The sequence below is a fragment of the Neopelma chrysocephalum genome, unplaced genomic scaffold (genome assembly GCF_003984885.1).
Source record: "Neopelma chrysocephalum unplaced genomic scaffold, ASM398488v2 Primary Assembly neopelma1_44, whole genome shotgun sequence".
Classification (NCBI taxonomy): domain Eukaryota; kingdom Metazoa; phylum Chordata; class Aves; order Passeriformes; family Pipridae; genus Neopelma; species Neopelma chrysocephalum.
The window spans coordinates 11,159,249-11,181,435 of record NW_020897703.1 but is presented as its reverse complement, the minus strand read 5'-3'; the positions used below and the strand labels follow the sequence as shown (position 1 = coordinate 11,181,435).

At 35.4% G+C, this 22,187-nt stretch overlaps 1 protein-coding gene across 1 annotated transcript in view; it reads right to left on the bottom strand.

Moving 5' to 3' along the window:
* Window positions 1-6,138: 6,138 nt before the first annotated feature.
* The window catches only part of CCDC141 (coiled-coil domain containing 141), a 79,099-nt gene continuing 63,050 nt past the window's right edge, over window positions 6,139-22,187 (bottom strand). Inside the window, exons 24-31 of the mRNA XM_027678449.1 lie at window positions 21,138-21,242; window positions 20,486-20,569; window positions 16,683-17,569; window positions 14,594-14,766; window positions 8,047-8,201; window positions 7,818-7,947; window positions 7,527-7,725; window positions 6,139-6,386 (exon numbers count right to left, since the gene is read on the bottom strand). Coding sequence (XP_027534250.1) covers window positions 7,571-7,725; window positions 7,818-7,947; window positions 8,047-8,201; window positions 14,594-14,766; window positions 16,683-17,569; window positions 20,486-20,569; window positions 21,138-21,242 — 1,689 coding nt within the window. The 3' untranslated portion in view covers window positions 6,139-6,386; window positions 7,527-7,570. The remainder of the gene's footprint in view (window positions 6,387-7,526; window positions 7,726-7,817; window positions 7,948-8,046; window positions 8,202-14,593; window positions 14,767-16,682; window positions 17,570-20,485; window positions 20,570-21,137; window positions 21,243-22,187) is intronic.

The window sequence follows — 22,187 nt, the reverse complement described above, 5'->3', positions numbered from 1 at the left end:
GATTTATAATTCAATTTCGTTTATAATGTGCAGCTTACAAGCCATTGCAATTTTCTTAAGTCACAATCCCAAGACAAAGAAAGTAATAAAGAAGCATTTTAGCAAAGCATATGAACAAGTCATAAGTCATCATATCAGTGAGATTCAGCCTTACTTTCTTTCATTATAAAACACCCAAGAAGCCACCAAATGCATCTGTCAATCACTAGACTAAATAAGTACGCTGAGCTCAGATATGTGGCTGCAAACTATTAGAATACACTGTTTAAATTTTTTTTTTTGTAACTTTGAATTCTAAAATTGTATTTGGTAATGCACAGATTTGGCGTGGGTTTTTTTGTTTCCTTCACAATTTTTCTGTTGGATGTTCCAAGTAGTTAAGCTTAACAAACAGTAGCACACAATGTGCAGAAATACAAATGTGAAAGTAAAATTACAGAAAAATACCGTAATTTCTAAAAAACCCCAGATTTTAAATTCAACAGCTTTTTCTAGACCTGTATAGCCTTGTGAAGACGCCAGAGTTAGTCACCAATGGAATAGCATATCAGTTTGTGAACTTCCACTAGCCCAGCTTTGTCACTAATGTGCTAATTGTACCGTTGGAGTGGTTACTTCTGAAACAGACATCAGTTAGAAGACTACTCTTGTTTATGGCTGGAATGGGAGGTGTTTCACCGCAACACCACATCTGCCTGTTTCCATTCCTGCCTTCTTATTCAAAAACCTTTTTCCTACTCTATGAAGTGGAATATGTGTAATGCGTATCTAGAAAGTTCTAGACTGCTTATGTGCTTAAAATCAAGCATGTGCTTAGCTGGTTTGATAAGTGGAGGAGTTCAGTCTGATGGTACCAAGTTCTACATTGAAAAGGATCTCTCTGAGGGTACCTAGAGAAGTAAACACAGACTGGAGTTTTGTACTATCAGCTGCACTTGTGTTTGAAAACAACCTGAAGGAAACCTCTTAGCAGGAGATCCAGAAAATGCCAAGGAGAAAGAGACTTCCAGCGCTGCAAGAGAGTATGAACACTATAGTTTGCAGATCCGAAAGAAACAAGACATTACATAATGCTGTGATCTCATAAAATAACTTTGCAAATTTGATCTGCCCTTTAATTTATCCATCCCATAAGATGGTGACTTCATGGTTTCTCTTGGCATGCAGCAGTATTAACAGCAACACAAACTGGAGAAATAGTCTCTACATTGATACTACTTGGACTCTCACAGAGGTTGAAAGTCTAAGTTCTATGGCTCAGTTGTAATGTTTTCTTGCAAATAGATGTCAGAAAGCCTAATCACTCCGTACAAGACTCAGTATGATAGCAAACGGAACTCTACGCAATAAGGGGGAGGCCAAGTTAGCTTCTACTAGAAGACACAAAATGTCCAAGGAAAGTTGTGTAAAGAGTATAAAATTTCTAAGTCTAAACAGAGACCTGCTAAAACAGATGACTGTTTTTCTCTGCGTTTAAACATCTAAATAGTAAGTGAAAAATCAAACTTGGATTAAAAACACAGGCTAGTATTTGCGAACTTAAAAAAATGCAGCCAGCTTAATGATGATGTCTAAGTCAAATAAACAATGAAAAAGTTTATGAACATGTAATAATTTCTAAATGGAAGAAATGTACAAACTGTCATTTATGAAGTTACAAGATGGTCAGAATTTCAAATTTTTCTGTTTCAATCAAGTCAACAATGACTGATAACAATAATAGAAAGTTACAAGGAAAAAATTTTGCTGCATTCAAATAAGTAAACCAAATACATTGTATTTTAAAAATTAAGTTCCTTTTTTATTTGAACTTTTACATTTGCTTTTGATTTTTATTAAATCTATTTTCATTCCAACAAAAGTTTGTACCTTCTCAACTTTTTAGTCTGAATACAGAAATGATGAAATTGAAGACTGAAATATTTGTCTTATGTCCTCAAGTAAATATGAATTATTAATAATGCATGCCTTCTGTTACATTTATATCACATGATTTTTACATGTTTAGTGTCCTATAGTGTATCCACAATAAAAAACTGAAGGATGACTTCAGTCCTATTATTGTGTAGCAAAGACACTGCTGGTAAAAATGACATTGTTTTTTTCTCCAGGTAGAAACAAAAGTCAGATCCAGATAACGACAAAGACTTTTTTTTCAGGTAGATATTTAAATTGGAGATAGTTATAAAAATTTCATCATTTGCTTCAGTCTGCTACTATTTGAAGTATGAACTATATATTGCCCAAGTTACTATAATGTATGTACTACATTGTAGGCCACAACACATTTAAGAATTAGCAGGTGATCTTCAACACAGTGAAACATTGTGGTGTGGATACCTGCAATCTCTTTGTATGTGATACACTTTGATTAATTCTAATCATCCTAATGAATTCATGAATGGAGCTGCACAAAAGGAATGATTACTTTAATAGGCCCGCATGAAGATGCTTTGAAAGCTGAAGACTAGTCAGCTGAAAGACGAAAGTCGTTCTTTTTTGAACACTGAAAGCTCTACTAAGTGTCTACATGTACTAAGTGCCACTTAGGCAAGTTTTCGATGTGCTTTCTTCAGTGGAATCTATTAATATATTTTTTTTAAAAATTCATCATCTTTCCTTCGTTATTTGTCAAACAGTCGTGGTGTACTACTACTAGAGTACTGTGCTGTAGCTGCACAGCCAATATAGCATAAACCCTGCTTTCTTTCCTGCTCCCTTAGTCTATTTACACGTTAATTTACAAACAGCGAAAAAAGAATCAGTATCTTTACCATTTCCTTCTCTACTTACATTTTCCCTCACTCCCTTAATTCTTTGTCCTTTTCTTTCTTATACAATAACTATTACATCTCCTTTCATTTATTATTTTTATTTCACTCTGTCTTCCAACCAAATATACATAAGCAAAGGAGAAATGAATGAAATAATTTGGTCACTGATGAGATGCTACCCTTAATCCTTAAAGAAGTGACAAAACAGAACCCAAAATGTACTTATATACTATATCTTTGCTGAATTTCCAGTTTTCCAAGTACAATTTTTAAAAAAATACTACCTTCCCTCCTCCCACACACTTTCTTTCTTTAAACTTAGAAATAAGTAAAAAATTCTTAATTGTTAAACAAATAAATCCTGACCTGAAATCAAAACAGATTTCCACCACCTCCATCAACTCCTCTTCCCCTGCAAATACAACAAGCAGTACTACGTAGTAGCACCTTAGGAACCTTAAATAATGGCTATAAATTGAATTATATTCTCAAGAATGTCCACATATTTCTGCTGCAGCCAGCTTCTGAAAAGCTGTCACATTTTCAGATCCCAACAACTCCTATCTGAGCCACTGCAACTGCTTATGCAAGATATATTAATATTTTTCAATAAAAAATAAAACTTGTTTTCAAGAAATGGCTACTAAAGAGGGCACTGTGAGTTGCTTCAAAAGCAGAAGAGATAAGTAAGGCAATAAGCATTTTTTGAAACTATTTTAGCTGTTTCATATGTGAGGAACTTACTGGAAACTGCACACTTTCAGGGTCCTAATCACTAACTTAATGTAGAGAGTTATCATCTCCTTGGAAACACCTAAGAAGGAGATTTACAGATGTCACTTTTCACAAGTTTTCCTTGTATATTATTTCTGTATATATCATCCTCACATATTTACATATGTAGAACAAGGAAAGGATAAAAATATTACTTGCTCAGCTCTTCATCTTAGAAAGCAGGGCCTTACTAAAAAACCTGGCCACTGAGTAAACAATATGTTCACTAACTGTTCCACTTCCTTCCACAAAACACTAATTAACATCATTGTACTGGGGACAAGTTTCATCTAACACTGAGACAGTCCTTAGCAGTTAATAGATACATACATTCTGTCAATTTAGGAAAGCTTTTAATAAATTCACAGACACATGATTCATAAAATGAAAAGAAACAAACACACTTACCATTTTTGATAATGGATCCGTTCCCTGGTAACAATATTTGTTTTCCTCATTGGCAAAAGAGGGTTGCTGGATTTTTATTTATTTATAAACACCACAGTCTACTATTTTGTAAGAAAATTATGGGTAAGAACAGATATAAAGATTTCTGTTTTGATCCATGTATTATTTAGAAAAGCATTAACACTTTTCTTTTTCCTAAGTAAAGCTGTGTTTTGTGAATCAACAGGAAAAAAGCCCACCTCAAATATTAAAGTTTTTCTCACAAACAATCAAGAGGAAAAGCAAAAGTAACCCAATACAGGATGAGCACCCAAGATCAGCAAGCATGGCATTCTACAGTTTCATTTCTAGAGAATGGATTTCTAAATAGGAAAATATGCCATACTAACAGATTCCAACAGAGGAAAGAACATTAATTTTAGGGCATTTATAATTATTTTTTTGGGGGGAAGGGAAACAGAGGGCAGTGGTCATCTGATATTTACTTTGCCAGTCCTCTGAATGTCAATACAGTTAGAAACACAATATTTTTTGTGACATCTTTAAATCCAAATAATGTGCAAAGAAGGGGCTTAGTCAGGAAAGGTAATTGTATAGAATCCAGGAGAGGCTAGATACTTGTCTTCATTTCATTTTGGAAAAGACTTTGTGAGAGATACAGTGTAGTATGCAGAGCAAGTACCTCAGTCCTCAGCTACTCTATTTATGTGCACATATACGTAGCCTTGTGACTCTTCTGTGGGCAGGATGCCATTGACTTTTCCATAATGTCAAGCAAGTGATTTATGTGATCAGGTGAAGACATGTACCTGATATTTTTTTTCGGCTCATTTCCTCTCTGCTTGTACTTTAAATTGGAGATAAATTTAAGTTTCTACCATTGAACCTGCATCTTGATGGAGAAAAATATTTAATGTTTTGGTGATAAGATTTAAGCAATCCTCAAACATGTTATTTCAGTCCCATTTTTGCACAAATGACATCTACTTGAACGAAGCACAAAAGTGCTGCACTTCTTACACCTCTCTCTGCTCTCTGTGAGAAGTGTGAGTGCACTGCTGTGGTATGCAAAACTAGAGTAGGTCTAACCAATGTGCATATTAAGAATCACAGAATGTTGAACAACAGGGAGTTGCACAATACACATGTATCTGTAGCATTGGCCAAGCCACTCTGAGCCTGAAGCAGAGGTCTGAGAAGAATGAATCATTTACAAGGTAGGCCTTTGACAATTTGAATCAGAAGGCTTAAGCTGTAGAACTGTTATTCTCAAGTCTAACTAGATGCCCTGTTGCCTATTTTGGCAGTCAAATAGCCAGTCAAAATGAGGAGTTTTCTGAACTACGTTTTTCAATGCTGCAAATGGATGACACGACAAAAGCCCACATCTTGCTCTGCAAAAAGCTCTTCAGTGAATTGAAAAAGACACTTAAACTCTGAATTCAAGAGATGGAGACAAATATTTCATCATGCTAATGACTCCCCTACAGTCCAAAATATTCAATTTCAGGGGCTTTTTATACCCTGAATGGGTGCTGTGATTCTTGAAGAATCCTGTTATTGAAAAGTCAGCTAAACTAAAAATGTGCTTTGAAAGTAGCATATCCTTCCACAGAACACTCCTTTGGACTGTAATGACATGCACCAACTGGAAATGGACTGTACTGTCACACTAATCTAGTCCTGAAAGCAGAAGCAATGGAGTGGAAGACCTCTATTATGCTGCCTTAGAGAGAGACTCTCTCTTCCCTGAAGACACTCAGTACTGATTATACATTAGACAAGGTTTGCTAATATTAATAACCACACTGTTTGGTGCCTGGCCTCCTCAAAATGTCTCAAAGGTGTTAGAAATATGCCAATTCACTCTATATTTAATAAACTGAAGAATAAGCTCATTTTGTTTTAAATCCTAATTCTATATATAAACTAGTGGGAAGATCTACTGACGGAATTCATGGCATTGATGGAATTTGTAGAACAGTAAAATAGTGGGTACTGACAAATGACCAAGGATATATGTAATTTTAAAGGCTAATATTTCTTTTTTTCTATCATTATCTTTTGTTAGATTTGTCTAACAAACCAAACAAAACCATTAAAAAATTATAAATCACTGCCTAATAAAGGCTGTACACAAGTGAATTTTAGTAAGGATTTATTTGTAAAGAAACAAAATACAAATTGTAACCTAGAAATATATTGGATAGCACTCAAAGATTCATCTTCTCCTCACCCAGGGCCAGGATCTACTAATGGACACAGCAAACAACATGAACACACTCAAGAATCAGACATCTTGCACTTCAGTCCATCTTCTGTTCCACTGCATCATGCAGAAGAATGGGATCCTGTCTCAAATTGAAGCTAATCTCTTGTGGCCTCTCCAGTTCAAAATACACTCCTTGAAGCCAGAGTTTCTCTTTAAACCTGTGTAAAAAAGGTCAGTTAATATTGCCTATGTTTTTAATGGTGGCATAGACAGTTCTCTGTGATCCCGAGACTGTACAAGATTAAAGATCAACTCAAGAGTGATTTCAGACAAAAAAAATATTTTAAATCTCATGTTATTTACCAGAAGGCACTTTAGTTATAAAAAACAGAAGATATAAGAAAAAAATTAGGATAAATTTGACCTTTTTGTATGGCCTACATGTTCTAATCATACAATTTCTATGTGTCTTAAGTAAAATTACTGTGATCTTTCATGCCTCCTTTTTTTTCTTTTTGCTTAGGAATACCTGGCATACCACAGTAATATAGAAAAAAAAACCAAAACCCCAACAACAACAAAAAACCAAACAAAACCAACCAACCAACCAAAACAAAAAACAAAACAAAACAAATCAAAACCCTGAACAAAATATGTGGGATCAATGCTTCATCAGCTAGACATGAAGGAAAGTGTGTGGGCAGCTCATGATGACACAAACAAAGCTTTTGAATCAACATATGCAATAGTTTTCTTTCTGTGTTTGTGTTCTCTACATCTAGATAGACAAACCTCAAGAACTCAAAGACAAAATAACACTGTTCTTTCTTTTTTATCAGAGCCTAAATTGAGGAGGCAAGATTTCATCTTGTGCTAGAAGTCACAAGGACTGGTGACTTCACGTATCTCATTTATTTAATCTTCTGAAATTGCGTAGTGGGAAGATTTGTTATCTTTATTCAATTAATGAACAATGACTGTTCCTGTGCTATTAGGACTACTGTTTATTCTTCTGAATTAAACTTGTCTAGTAGAAAACTTTACTTACGTGCTTATGTAGTTCCATCAATTTGAACTTCTGGAATATTTTGTACCTTTGAGCTCTTCACTCTTACAATAATATCTAGGTTAAGATCTAGGCCTAGATTTCAAAAAAATTATTTCACTAAACCTAAATACCTTGCATAGACTCAATTGTCTAGTGTATTACAAGGTCTTTCATCTAACAGTTGCATATCTTTTGATGAAGAATTAAGTGAAAAAGGTAGTCACATATTATGGACTTCATTTACATTATACCAAAATTCATAAGATTAGGAAGAGTGTTTGATTTGTGCTTTGTAAATTAAGGTCCTTACAGTTATTGCAGCAGCACAAGTTGTAGCAGGGAGTAAGTTGCAAATTACTTTACTGGGAGATCTCTTTGATCTCTCTCACATTGTGTGTCATGGGCTGGTATGAGCTCAGTCGTGGTGACATTCTCTTCTGAGAAGTTTTCATCTTTCCATTCTGGTTTAGCCTGAGTTACACTGGAAGTTTCTGGGGTTATATTTTTCTCTGAAACAAAATATGTACATTAGTGGAAACAACTTGCTCATTTAATATGGCAACAAGGTGCTGAAAAGCATGCAGCTGGCAGGACAAGTCACCTGTCACGGTTACAAAAGCAGAGCAGTGTGCCTTTCCAACTTCATTTCTGGCAAGACAGATATATTTCCCAGTATCAGCAAGGACTACATTTCTTTTTAAAAGGTAATAGGTATCTCCTAACTTCTCAATCTGTAAAACAAGAGAAGGCACAGAGGAGATTATTAGTAGCATAAAGCAAAATAAATTACCTTTCTCCCAAGAAAAATTTTAAGAATGTTTAGAACATACACTGATATCACCAGATACCAATTGGACATCATCCTTTGTCCAGCAGACATGTGGTTCAGGCTTTCCATGTATAGTGCAATGCAGAAATAAATCTTCTCCTTCTTGTAGAGTTCTATGTCCAAACTTTTTTGTGAAGTTTGGCTGTTTTCCTTGTACTGGAAAAAAAAAATTAAATAAAATCAATATTCACTTTATTTTAAAAGGCATAACTAAAGTAACTGAAAAATAAATCTGTTCTCATAAAGTTCACCACATTGAAAGACAAAGAGAGCCTTTATTGATGCCTGGAACTCAGGATAACTTGTTTGCAAGACAGTAGGAAACTAATAGGCAGACATAGTTTATCTATCTAATATAACATTTGTTGGAAAATATGAATATTAAACACCCAAAAATTTCATGCATCAGCATAGAAATATTAGATTCATGAAAATGCTAAAGAATCATATTCTTTGTGTAGGTAGTAGGTAAGTCTATGTGGATTATTACGTTTCAGTAAAGGTGGAAGAGTTAATATTCCACACAAATTTAAAGTGAGAAAGTCATGAGAGCAAAATTTTGCATTTAGTGCATTGTTGTACATCATGCTCTTTCTTCACTTCCCCTCCTATTATTTTAGTCAAAAAATTTTAAGAAGAAAGAAAATTGATCTATATTTGCAACAACATGAAGGTCAGAATGTGATGCCTCTACTACTTTGACCAAGATCATTTGGCCATCATTAATGCTGAAACCATGTATCAGATCATCCAATACAAACCTGATTCAGATCAAGGCAAATAATTGCTTTTCTACTGTAACACCCAAAGCACCTGAGATTGATTTCCTGCTAGCTTCATGCCAACTGTGGAAGGACAGATGGCATCTGAGCCAGTACAAGGCCTGAGCAATAAAAATCAACCCATCAAAATTGTTTGAAGAAATTTCAATGATCACCATCAGTTTGTACTGAATAAAAGCATTGCTTACTGTGACTTGTAACCTAATGAGTTGTAAAGCGAGATTTACTGAATCACTATACTACTACCTGAGGTTCCACTTACATTCTATCTCCAAAAAAGAAAACAACCTCAGAATTCAGACTAAGTATTCTTGACACAGAGAATATAAAGCAACAAATGTTAACATACAGAAGAACACACAAAGACATATACTACAAAAAAACCGAACATTTTGTATTCCTATAACATAAAGCATGTGTCCTTCTTCCTTGTTAATATAAATTGTGGCATGTTTTCATAATATTTAACAAAAGTTATCACTGCCCTTCTCAGAAACAGAACGTTACTGAAATGTGTGCTAAATGTTTGAAACTGCTATGCCAGTATTACTCCATCCACTGTTCTATGAAGAAATTTTTTTCTTTGTGCTACTATGAAACAAAAATCAGTATATCTCATGCAGGTGCCCATCAACTTCTAACCCCAAATATATTGAGCTCAAGGCTATTTTTGCCAAATGTGGGCCTGCTGGCATGGTGAGGCAGACATTTTGACGCACTGCTTAGGTGAGCTCTTACTTGCAATAAGCTTCCAAGCTTAGCTGCTTTTCTGTTTTTTTCCAGATACTACAGGATTGAGGCCACAATGAAAAGCAGAAGAATATAAGTTTTGCTCTCCCATACTTGTGCTAACCTAAGGTCTGTATTAGCCAGTCCCAGCAGCTCAAACAACTCAGTTCTTAGCTGTTGAAAGTTAGCATGTGCAAGTTGCCACTACCCTTGCATTGCACGCACCTGAAGCACAGAAATTTGAGCTCTGCAGCTTCCTTTCAAGCAAGAGAACCAAGCTTACACCCCTGTCTACTCTTTGCCGGCAGTTGGCAATAGGTCAAAAACAGAACATGATTAGCTTATATTCCAGTGGAAAATGTTAAGTGGGCATCAGCCACTCCTTGTGATAATTTTGGCTGGATTCCATTACTTGTGTAGTTTGTATTACCTTGTGAAGTCAGGTTGCATCTCATACCAGGATGGTTTTTACCACTGAAAAAAATCTGGGTGGAATGGTGATAGTGATAATGATCAGATCCCATCTTGACTTTATATCAGTAAGGCAGCAGAACATAAAAAATAAAATAACCAGTTTCTAGAGAGCGAAGGGAAAAGTATGCACAAATAAAACCATGAAGTGACAGTTTCTACAACTCTTTCAGGCATGGGCTTGAACTCAACAGGGAAACAAAGTCTGCTATAAAAGAAGAGTTCATTCTCTGACAGCAACCTTCAAAATAGAATGGATTGTTATATTACACCATGGTTTTCCAATGATATCATAACAAAACCTCAGAATAACCTAAGACAACTTGTTAATTACAAATTATTTCTTGGCTGGACATCCCATGAATCCACAAAGGCTAGAAAGAATAGACCCTTTCCTGCATTTTGGGAAAAAAATAAAATCAGGTAGACAGTGCACTGAAATCCCACTCTTATGGCTTCAGACAATAAGTTTGTCAAATATTAAATATTACATGAGTTATTTGTAGGAACCAGTAGAGTTCTGCTACAAATTGGGGAATCAGCATGGAAAACTAATCCACATGGATCAATGCAAAAACTGCACGTGGAGAGATCACCTGCATCTGTCTTTATCACATAGATTTCACCCCTGCCCCAAGTCTCTCTCACACACAGGTAGTACCAGGTCAAGCCAAATTGTTTTCAGCTGCCTTTATTTTTATTAATTTGCTTCAGAGTTATTCTTAATTATTTTTTTCTGGGCATGTAATTTCCAATCTCTGATGTCTTGAATTGTGATATTAGCAATTTTATCAACTTCCCCTGTCTTCTCTAAAAGTTTAGGCTAGGCAGATGCCCCCATATTGCTCAGAGACTTTGGATTTTCTCAGTATGGCTCTAAATAAAGATACTGCACTTTATAGTTTAGAGATTTTGTCTCAGTTAAGCTCCTAACACAAACAGAAGGATCCTTTTATTAAGGGATATGCAGTGGGTCTCATGACCCAATTGATCTGAAGTATCCATAATTCAGAGCTGCAGTCTCCTTGAATACCATATGTAGCCTCTTTAAAGTCTTGGCAATAATTTTTAAAGACACAGTTCCTCTGGACCACAAAAGATAATACATACACAGAAATTAGTAGCTTACCCTAGAGAAGTCTCCAGAGAAAGGTCCAGAAGTAGGCATACCTTACCAGTCATTTGAGAGGAAGTCACCTTCTACGTTGCAGCTCCAGCCACATCTGATCCAAAGCGACCCGCGGTAATGGCTTATCCTTCCTTTGCCTACTGACTCAAACCTGGGCCCTCAGACAGGCTGCTTCTCTTGAAAAATGAAAATAATTAATCCCTTTTCCCCTTCAAATTTATGCACCTTGTGTAAACACCCCTTCACATGACTCCAGATCTTGTAGTCAAGCAGCATCTTTCACCACTTTCTTAATGGATGTCTGCATATGGGGAAGGAGGGGAGTGTAGCCTAATGTCTTTCTTGTGAGGATGGAGGGACCGAGATTTAAATCTGCTCTATAAAAGAGCAATCAGGAAGATGTAAACATTTTGAGGTCTTGAAGTAAATATAGGTTTAAAACTGTGACTGTGAAGAGGTGAAATTAGCACTATAAAACAAGAAAGAACCAAGACAACATACCTACATGTATTCCCTGCTTCTACATCATGATTAAAAGAAGGAGGAAGAGAAGCATGCATAACATAGAAAATAAACCACAGGGGGGGGAGGAAGCATTATGTTAAAATTACTGCTGAAACAGAATGAGTGCTCTTTTCCTTCAGAGAAATATTAGTGCCTCATGAGACTACATCACTGTCACTCTTTTTTTTCTTTTTTTTTTTTTTTTTAGATTATCTGAACAGAAAACAGCAGGAATTTTCCAGGAAATATTTTTTGGATATTCATTAGAGTCCTTAAATAAAGAGCATTTAAACCCAGACTGCCAACACAGCAGTAATCAGTGTTGAGTACATCTTAGTTTACAAAGCAAAGCATTAAAAACAGGAGACTTTCAGTGTCCTGCTGTGCCTCTTGTACCTCTAATCACTCTTTGTAAAATTTTGTTTCTTGCAGCAATTAAAAATGTGGCTGGTATCCACTCATCCATTAAAAACTGTCCATTTAAAACTATTCCTGTTTGAAATCAGATGTAATACCGTAGTCACAAAAATCAAATTTTGTTAATCTAAAATCCACAGAAATGTTCAAATTCTCAGAGAAAAGGTTTACCAAACAAGGGTATTATGTGCTTCTACAATGAGTTATTAAGATCTAAAGATGTGCTATGGCAATTTCTGGCCTTATATTTATACCTTTTTGCATTTAATAATTATAATAACTGACATGCAAAAATGACAACATTCTCAAAAGTGAGCTGACTACTATATAAAGTTACTTAGAATATGTCAAAAGAACACCCATGGTCACTTAATTTTTGAATGATGGCAACTCTCAGTAAAAACAGATGATTGAAGGGATAAAATTGTCAAGCACTGGTAGCTCTGCAGAAGGAAAAACCTTACAGCAAAATAGTGCTTAATGTACCATTTATGCAAGTCAGCTTGGTCACATAAGTTCTTTGCTGCATGTTTATAACAACCATACATAAAGTCACATTTGATTTTTATGGTAACTGAAAAATTCAAAATCATATTAATCATTAAAATTAGCTTTATTGTGAAATGACAAATACACTTTAGGAAAACAGGTGATTTTTATACCTAAGAAAATTCTTATAAATCTACATTTTTTGGACATGATGGAACTTAGAAAGTGGTTCATTTAACATAATATCAATTTTAGTTAGAATTTATTTGTACCCCCATCTGCTCACCACCTCCTCCTCCTGCTCCCTCTCATATTGCTGTGAAGCTATATCATCTTGGGAACTTCTCCTTTTTCAAAGTTACAAGAATTTTAATCAAGTTGCAGTCACTGGGACAAAATGTTTAAATGTCAGTCTTCCATCTCACTGACCTCTGGCAATTTGCAATATATATTCTGCTCATAGCATGCTACACAGTAAAAGGCTTACTTCATTCCAGGAAATTATGCAAGAGGAGGTAAATATTTCCTCTCTATAAATTTTCCATACCAATATTGTTGTAACATAAAAGCTGGAAATAAAAGATACAGGAAAAATCATGTAGCTGGTTATCAACTCTTTTTACTGCACAAATACAACAAATACTGAAGTTAAAGAATTAAGTTATATTGGAGGATTTATAAATTAATTCTTCCCCTGGCACTGTTAAGTCATTTTTATGCAATATTTAAACAAATTAGAACTTTAATTAAAAAAGAATCGTTGCGGTTGTCCTTGTCAAGAATGAAATGCAACTTGTAGGCAAACAAAGTTCTGGTTTGGATTTCATTCATTCATGGCTAGGCTTCGCGAACGAAGATTTGGGAAGGGCTCTACCCACTTTTCTTGCAAGCGCGTTGGTGGCTAAAAAGGCCAATACGAGAGAGGCAAGTCCGGTTGCAAAAGACACAGCAGAAAGACTCCTTAGATGGTCTGCAAGGCTCGATTCTTTCTGCGTTGTCTTTTCTCCTCAAGGGTGATCCTGCGTGCTTTCTCAAAAGCATCAGCAGCGTTATAAATGGTGTGTCTCCAGGCCTCCCGATTAGAGGCCAGAGTGGACCAGTTATGGTGATCAATTTGAATACACTTTTGAATATTCCCCTAATTTGGTTGATTTTGCTTGAAATCAGTGTGTTAAAAATTTTAAACATGCACATATGCTCACTGCATAAATTAATAACTTTCTTGTCTTATACTAACCATTTAGAGAATTATTAGAAATATGTGTATCTTTAATTTTATTAGAAGGCTGAGAAAGGATCAGCCATCTACTTAAGCTGACTGGTACGTTGGAACATTTCATTTTGTAGACGTTTGGTCTACTGTGTGTTAGATGCCACTTACACAAATCCTGATGATTCTGGGTCAATTCTGTAGTACAGGCAATCACAACTCTATTGGAACTGCTGCACCTTTCCTTTGTGGAGACTGTGCTGGGCTGAGACAGATTTAAATCTGATCTACGTCAGTTCATCATGAGTGGTAAGAAGCTTTATCCTACAATTATTTTTTTAAAGTATATGAGAAAATAACATGGCTGGAAATAATACAGTCTATGTTTAAAAAAAAATTCATAAAATATACATCAATTGGAACACTCTACCTGGGTGTATATTGACATTTGAAACCTACAACTGTTTCCAACACTTTGTAATGCCAACAATTTTAGAAAGCAAAACTCAGCCTCAGATTCTAGAAAATCTTCATAACTTTTTTTATGTCAACATCACTCTGAGAAAGTAAAACAAGCACATAATACTGGTAATAAAGAAACAAGTAATATGTCCATTGTGCCATCAAAGTGGTTTTGTACATACTGTGAAAGATTCAGTGTACAAAAATCAATTTAATGTTGTCTTAGCATGTGAGAATTAAGTCTGGTGCAGTTGATAACGTACTTATTTCGTGAATAGCCAGTACATTAGTGATACGCTAATATAGATGACACACAGCATTATCCAGTCTATTCTTGTAATAGGTGGCCTGTTACCTTTCACGTGAAGAATGGCACTGGATGACATAGTGCCGTTCAAATTTTTAGCCCGAACAACATAGAGGCCAGCATCTTTATCACACACCTTCTGAATGAACAAAGTATGCTTTGTCTCCTTTTGTAAAAGCTTTAAGTGCTCATCTGCAGTCAGTTTCTGGCCCTCCTTGTACCTGAAGCAGAGAGTCAGTTTTCAAGTCAGAGTTATATCACTGTATGCCACGCAGAACTTCGCAAATTCAGACAATCCCTATAGCCCTACACTGACAGCAAGAGACAGAGCTCACTGCTATGCTCTCATTTCTCAGTTTTGTTAATCTGTCAATATGGATGAACACTTAAACAATGCAAATTGCTGGATAATTAACATTAGAAAATGTAGTTCTGAAAATGGTTTTCCATGAACAAGTCACAGTTATCTCACTGCAGTATTAGAGAGGTTACATGAAGGCCTGGGCCCTCAGTTTTGCACTGAAGCATTTTTGCTAGTACGATCTTGAGTCAACCCGCATCCAACTCATGAATAGCTTTTAAGGCTCAACATACAAATATTCTGAACTTGTGTCTTCAGTATAAAGGACAGTCAAGGACCTTCCCCCATCCCAGCCCATTTAACGTTTACTTAGCTCACACCTTCAAACACGACAGAACAATGCATCAGGAGTTACTTCAGAGAACTGGTGTCATATTCTAACACTTCAGGTCCTGTCACTATGTATTGGTATTGAATCCTGATTTACATACTGGAAATCAGAGAAAATTCCGTCTCTTGCCTTGTGATGTTTCAGCATAAGCTACATTTAGTCTAACACAACCACAGAATTATTTTTCCACATGAATATCTAATAAAAATGTTTATATCAGTACAAAATACATGTTACTGGTTAATTTTTAATTAAAAAACATCTTTTTTTCTATTTCCATGAATTTCTAATTTGCAAAATGATTCCAGTTGAATGCTATTTTTTTTAAAGACAGTGCCTATATCAACAGTGCCTATAATTTCAAGCTAAATTAATGCTTTTTTACAATAAAATTAAGGTACCACTTGTTTCACCAATAATATTCCTCAATCTGTGCAATACTGGGATTTAAAACAAGGTAACTTTATTGATACCAACAGAGTATAGCACCAAGGTTGCAGTGTCCAGTATTTTTCTCAGTGCAACAGAAGAAATTTCAGTTTACCAAAAACTTACAGTTTAATTCTTCAAATATGTGATAATAATATTAACATCAAAATTTTTCCAGTAAGAGGCATATTTAATTTTAATACATTAAAAGAAAGGCCTCCATTGTGAAAGTCTAATGGAATAAGTGGAGAAAAGGCAAATGAGGTAACATTGGAAGAATACATGCCAAAACATATAGAACTACTACCAAAATCTTGAAATCCTGTCCCTCTTCTAGTCCCTATTCCTTTTGGTAGGGAAGAGTCATCCTAAAAGAAGTTTATGTTACATCATCTGTACTTCTCACAAATGCAGTATAAAGTAATCTAAATAGACATATAGCAATTAAGAGAGAATGCACATAAATATATCATATAAAACTGATTCTCTTAATGTAGATATTTAGGTGGATTTTTTAACCTGTAACCTCTCGTTTTTGACGACTGACTCACATATGTGTAAATGTGTACCTATCTTAATATATATGTAGTCACTATATAAATACTTTAATGTGCACACACATCTATGTGTCTGTCCATACATAGTGCCCAGACCCTGAGAAAATGCAAATGAATTTATTTCTGCTAAATCTGTAGTGTGAAATTATTTTAAGAAATTATTGAACAAGCGAGACGTGATATTCTAGCATATAAAAACTATATGATGTATTTGTTTAAAAATAATCAGATATGCTTGGAGTAGTTTGATACCCTCATTTGTAAAATTAAGTACAGGGTGATTATTTCAAGTTGGTTAATTGTCAATAGGAATTTTGAAGGAGGAAATCATGCAGTAGTGTGGAGTAGAAAGGATACAAGCCCTTTATTATAGTCTCTATATTAACTGATTTGGTTATAAGTGGTTCATGGTGGCTTGCTACTAGGTATATTTGCTACTTCTCATTGTAAGCTACCCACCATGTCAATGTAGGCTCTGGGAATCCCGTTACTTCTACTTCCAAAGTTACCGGAGAACCTTCCATGACGCTTTTGTTAGACAGAATCTGGGAGAAGTTAGGCGCCTGTCCAGTTAGGCTGGCCATGCTGTTCTTTTCTGATGAACTTTTAATCTCTTCTCGGGTAACCATCTGCCTCTGACAGCTTCTGGTGGTGTCTGATTGAAACACGAAACCCGAGAATGCATCAGGCAAAGCATGCAGCCTGTCCCAGGTTTTAGTACAGTTATTGAAGTCATGCGATTGTTCTTGTGATTCTGCCATGCTTTTTTGAAGTTCAAGGTGTTGTAAATGTGTTTTGGACACTTCACTCATCATGCTAAATACTGGTTTGGCTTTTACAGTGCAGGAAGCAGTGCTAGTTTCAGATATTCCTTGTAAGCTGCAAGTCAAAGGAGATACCGCTCTGGCTTTTGCATCAGAATCTGTTAAAGAGATACAAAACTTCTCAGAGCAATCTGATGGGCTTTCTATTCTATTAATTGTAGCATCAGCAAAAGCAGAATTTGTTAAGAGATCAGACACTTCCACCATTTTTTTCATTGTAGTGGTTTTCTGCATTTGCAAGCTATAGGAGCTGACATGCAGACTATGAGAACTACAACAGCACTGATCTTCTAGCTCTGTTTCAGAATGTAAGAGGTTGGATTCTGGTGTCTCAGGAAGTGGTGGCAAAGAGATATCATCAGGTGATATACACTCATATTCATCTCCGGAGAGTATTTCTTCTGTCAGGAATCCAGTCTGTAAACTATCCTCTTTGGCTGAAGATGACAGCTCTGTATCCTGTGAAATAAGATCCTCACCAGCTGGACAGACAACTGGAATATCAGCTAATATATTCCTCTCCTTGAATTAGGAGAGGAAAGAAGAGAAAGGAAAGAAGAAAAAGAAAAACAAAGAGAGAGAAAGAGTTATCATTCAATACATTCCCTCATGCAGAATCTAGCAATAATATTTCTTCTAATTAAGCCTAATGCATTCTGAGAAGCAAAAGGAAATGTGTGGAAAAAGACAATTTGTCAGAAAATGTTCCAGCAGCAAAATGGAATTTCAAAGTGTTCAAATAGATTCTAGAAGACATTATTCTAATTATATATAGGCATTTATTATAACAGTAACAGCAAAAGAGAAATTACCTCTTTCTATAAACAAACAAAAACCTGTGGATTTCTGTAAGTGCTGTTTATATGAACATTTGCAAGGGGAAGGTGAGGGAGGAGGTGGCCTAATTACATCTAAATGGGAAACAATTGCATAGTGATAAAAATATATTAACAGTCAAGTGGCTGGACTTTGATTCTTTGGGAAAAATAGTCATGCTCAAGGGTCAAATAATTAAACCAACATCTTTATAATATTTTCCAAGCCATTTATATTTCCTCCATTTTTTTAAATTTTGCCAGCTGTTCCAAGATCCTGCCAAACATTAAAAGGGAAAGCAATGTTAAAATTATTTTTATGTTATCTTGGATCCAGAAAAAAAAAATTCCCTTTCATCATGTTCCAAAGAGAATTGGGTGAGGCAGATGTGCATTAATTTTAATCACAAAGCATTAAAAACATTATCTGATTTGTTAATTACTTCTCTGCCTCTTGATTTTTACATGAATGTGTAATCACATATTCAGATTTCCTTTGTGCAAAGGCTTTCAGCAAAGGTATTCATAATGTTTTCTTATGTTGAGTTCTATACAAAAATATGTAATCTACTAAGCAAGGTGTCTATCACCAATAAATACATTAAAATACATAAATACATTGATTTAAGCCCACTCAAATCAACTGAGTGATACACTGGATGCCATTGCTTTAAAAACCAGGCCCCTTTGGCAGCATCCAGTACAAAAGTGTAGCAGTACATTTGTTTCGTGTTTCTTTTGGCCTTACTGCTCTAAATATAAGCTAATATTAGTGCACAAAATATAAATAGAAGTAATAGAACCTCACATGTGCCCTGGTCCTTTAGATATGTTAGTTTTAATATAGATGTTTTTCCAAGTTACTACATTTGTTTTTTCAAAGCCATGTGATTCATGCCAGATCCATGAATAAATGACTGGAAGAAGGTTGGGATTTTACTGTGTCTATTTTACCAAATAATTCAATTCAGTTGTAGGATGAATTCCAAGTCTGACTACTAAATGTGTTTTCCAGAAGCAGCCCATCATGAACTCTGAACCCAGAAGAGCTGGAAAATGACTCAGGGGAAAATGCTGTGGGAAAGAATGACAGGTGGGCAGCAAGTGAGTGAGCTGTCATATAGGCTTTGACAGTATGAGAACTTTCAGTCCTGATGTGTCACTTGGGATTAAAGAAGCAGGAGGATCAATGTGCCAGGAGAAGATCTAGTTCACTTTTTAGAGTGTTATATTTGAAGCAAATTAATACTGCAAAAGTAGCTTGAAGAAGTATAGAAAAAATTAGAGATTGCTGGTCCATTAGACAAGGAGGCTGGAGATGGACCAGGTCTTTCCTTCAAAAGAATGGAAACAGAAGTCTAGTGAGAAGAGCCTGCTAGTTCTTTAAATGAAGTATGGAGTGATGAAAAAGGTGGAGGCATCATGGTTGCCATAATTCACATCTGGTATTTGCTGTTTCGCATACCCTTGACTTCTCTCCTTGGCAGCTGAGGCACAGTCTGACAAGGACCGACAAAGCTGTGGCTTAGCAAAATAGGAAATAGGGCTATGGACATCTGCTGGGTGAGGTGATTAATCTGAAGGAGGCTCTTTGGAACAGTCACAAAATTTTGAGCGAAATCTGGGCTCCAAGTCAATGGTGAAATTCCCACTGACTTGGAATGGAGGTAAGAGAATTAATTAGGCCTAATTTTGGCTCATCAGCAAATGACAGGACATTCTCTATTGAACTGAAGGGAATGCTATTAGTTGATTTTCTACAAAACATCACAATTTAATGTCTTGTAGTATTCATTTTTTCTTATCAGCTTGTAAAATGGAATTTTTAGATCTCTCAATCAGTTACCAATGGATCCTACCTTTCCAAGGAGTTAAATACATTAGCACCCACTCCAATTTACCAGACTATTTTACATAGTAAATTATTTCCGTTTACATTCAGGATGCCAAGCCTTCAAGATATTCTTTAAGCTAAAGTAATCTCATAAAACGTAGATCTGGCTTAGTATTCACTGTATTTCTAAGGCTTCGTTTATTCTTTGACAACTTGGAACCTTTCATATGCATTTACTCTATATCCATGAATAAAACATGCTTGTCTGCTTGGATTTTTACCATTTTAAATGCATACTCAGTCTTTCATTATCTAATCTTTTTGCATCATCCTCAACATGTATGCAATCCATACTCTGGAACTTATTTTTGATCTTCACTGCACAGAATTTTGGCAACTGGAATGGAACTTAATTGTTTTCAGATGAAGGCAAAGATGACTATTTGATGCTGAGTTCTGTCATTTGATGTATAGTGTCACACCAACAGTACAGCAAATTATATCCGATACAATGTCACACTGAACTGCTGACAGCTGTAGTTGTGTTCCGTCGTGTTCGCTATGAATCCTTTCCTGTTATTTCCATTATTGTTAAACTCAATCAATTGCTTGTTTTTTCAGGTTTTTTGGTAATACTGTAAATGAGAATATAATCAAAGCTCACCAATCCATAACAATAGTCCTCACTTTTGAGACACAGCAAAGTAAGGAGTAGAATTCCTTTGAGAGTACACAGTGATGCCCATCAATTTGATTAAAAATAAATTAATATGAACAGCGGATAGATACCTGTTTAGTGTTGGTAGGAGACAGAGTATTGCTTCTCTTCTCAGCAACGCTTTCTGAATTTGTAAGCGATTCACCTGATGCCATCTGAAAGAAAATTGTTTTAAAAACCCACTTTTTTTTCCTGATTAAGACATTAATGATTCAACAAATTATCATAACTTCCACCATTACTTAGCTCAAATTCTGAGCTATGAGATTTCTCTCATAGGATATTACTTATAAATCAAATACTTTCATAAATTATATCTAGGCATCATATGAATACTAGGGCTCTGGGACATACTAACAACAGTATCCTCTATTACTTCCTATATTCCCTTCAGTCGTACTACAAAGGAGAGAGCAGAATGTACTCCTTCCTCCAGGAGGAATGGACACAAAGAGGACATCTACACTAACGGTTCTGTGGCAATAGGACCAAAGAAAAATTGGTAAGAACACTAAAAAAAAAACCTCAAAGGGAAGAATATGCGGATTGTATAGAAGGATAAGGGATAACTGAAACAAACTCAAAAACAATTGACAAAGACTGCACGGATAAAACCCACCTTAACAGAGGCTTCAAGACAGAAAAGCAAGAAACTTTCCAGCAATACACGAAGTTTTTTAAGAAACATACTTCTAGTTATAAAAAAAAAAGCATATAACTAACCTGCTGCTTTTGCTCCACAGCTTTGCCTTTAACAGTCTCACATGCTTCTTGACCATTTATTTCTTCTTTTTTAACAGTAACCAACTCTTCAGAAAACTCAACTTTCTGCCATGTGAAGAGAAAATCAAGTAAGATTATATCCAATAGAAAGTAGCAATTGTTGGCTGCACACTGACTTATGCTCTGTACAGCAGAGGAAAAAAAAAAGAAGAAAAAAGAAGTGAAATCTTACCTAAAACCTGTCATCAGCACAGGTGTAAATTGCTTATGGCAAAGAAATGCAGCAAAACCTAATTAATTCATTCCTGGATAAGCAAAGAAAATATTTTTCAAAGCTGAAGGAATCTTTTCTGAGGCAAGGAAATTATAGGATACCAAAGACTGAAGAATTCCAGTGGCTATTCAAGAATCTGAGGAATATTAACCAATTTTGTACCCAATCTCAGAAAGGGGAAACAAATGATTAAGAAAGTAGAACTATTAGGAAAAAAAAAAAGAGGATAAACAACAAATCCAGAAAAATATCAGGATTTCAGGAAAACTCAACTTTCAGTAGTTTATGAATGGTGCTGTGTGAAAAAAAAGTGTTCTCCAAACATCTCTTTGATGAAAGATAACTTTAAACTTATCAAAATTTGGAATTGGACTGTGATGACCACTGTGAGTCCCTTCCAACTCAGGATATTCTACGATTCTATGGAAATTAGACAAAACTATTACAATTAGTTTGAAATTCCACTTCTCTTGAAAAGACCATATTATGTTGAGCAAGCAGAAAAGATGAAAGGTTCTGTTTTGACAGAATCTGGTGCTAGCATCCTGCACACAATAGCATTTATGTAATACATGGGCTGGCAGAAGAACTTAGAAAAACTGAATTGGTGTTTTTGTTGAAGTTTCTTTATTATCGCGGTGCAAGGCAAAGCCTTCTTTCTGCTCACCTAATGAATTTTGGAACTCATTTATGTTTTTGGCATCTCTTACCACTTTTAAGGATATTAATGAATAAACTGAGTGTTTGTCAATTTTATAGTATAATTCCATCAAAGA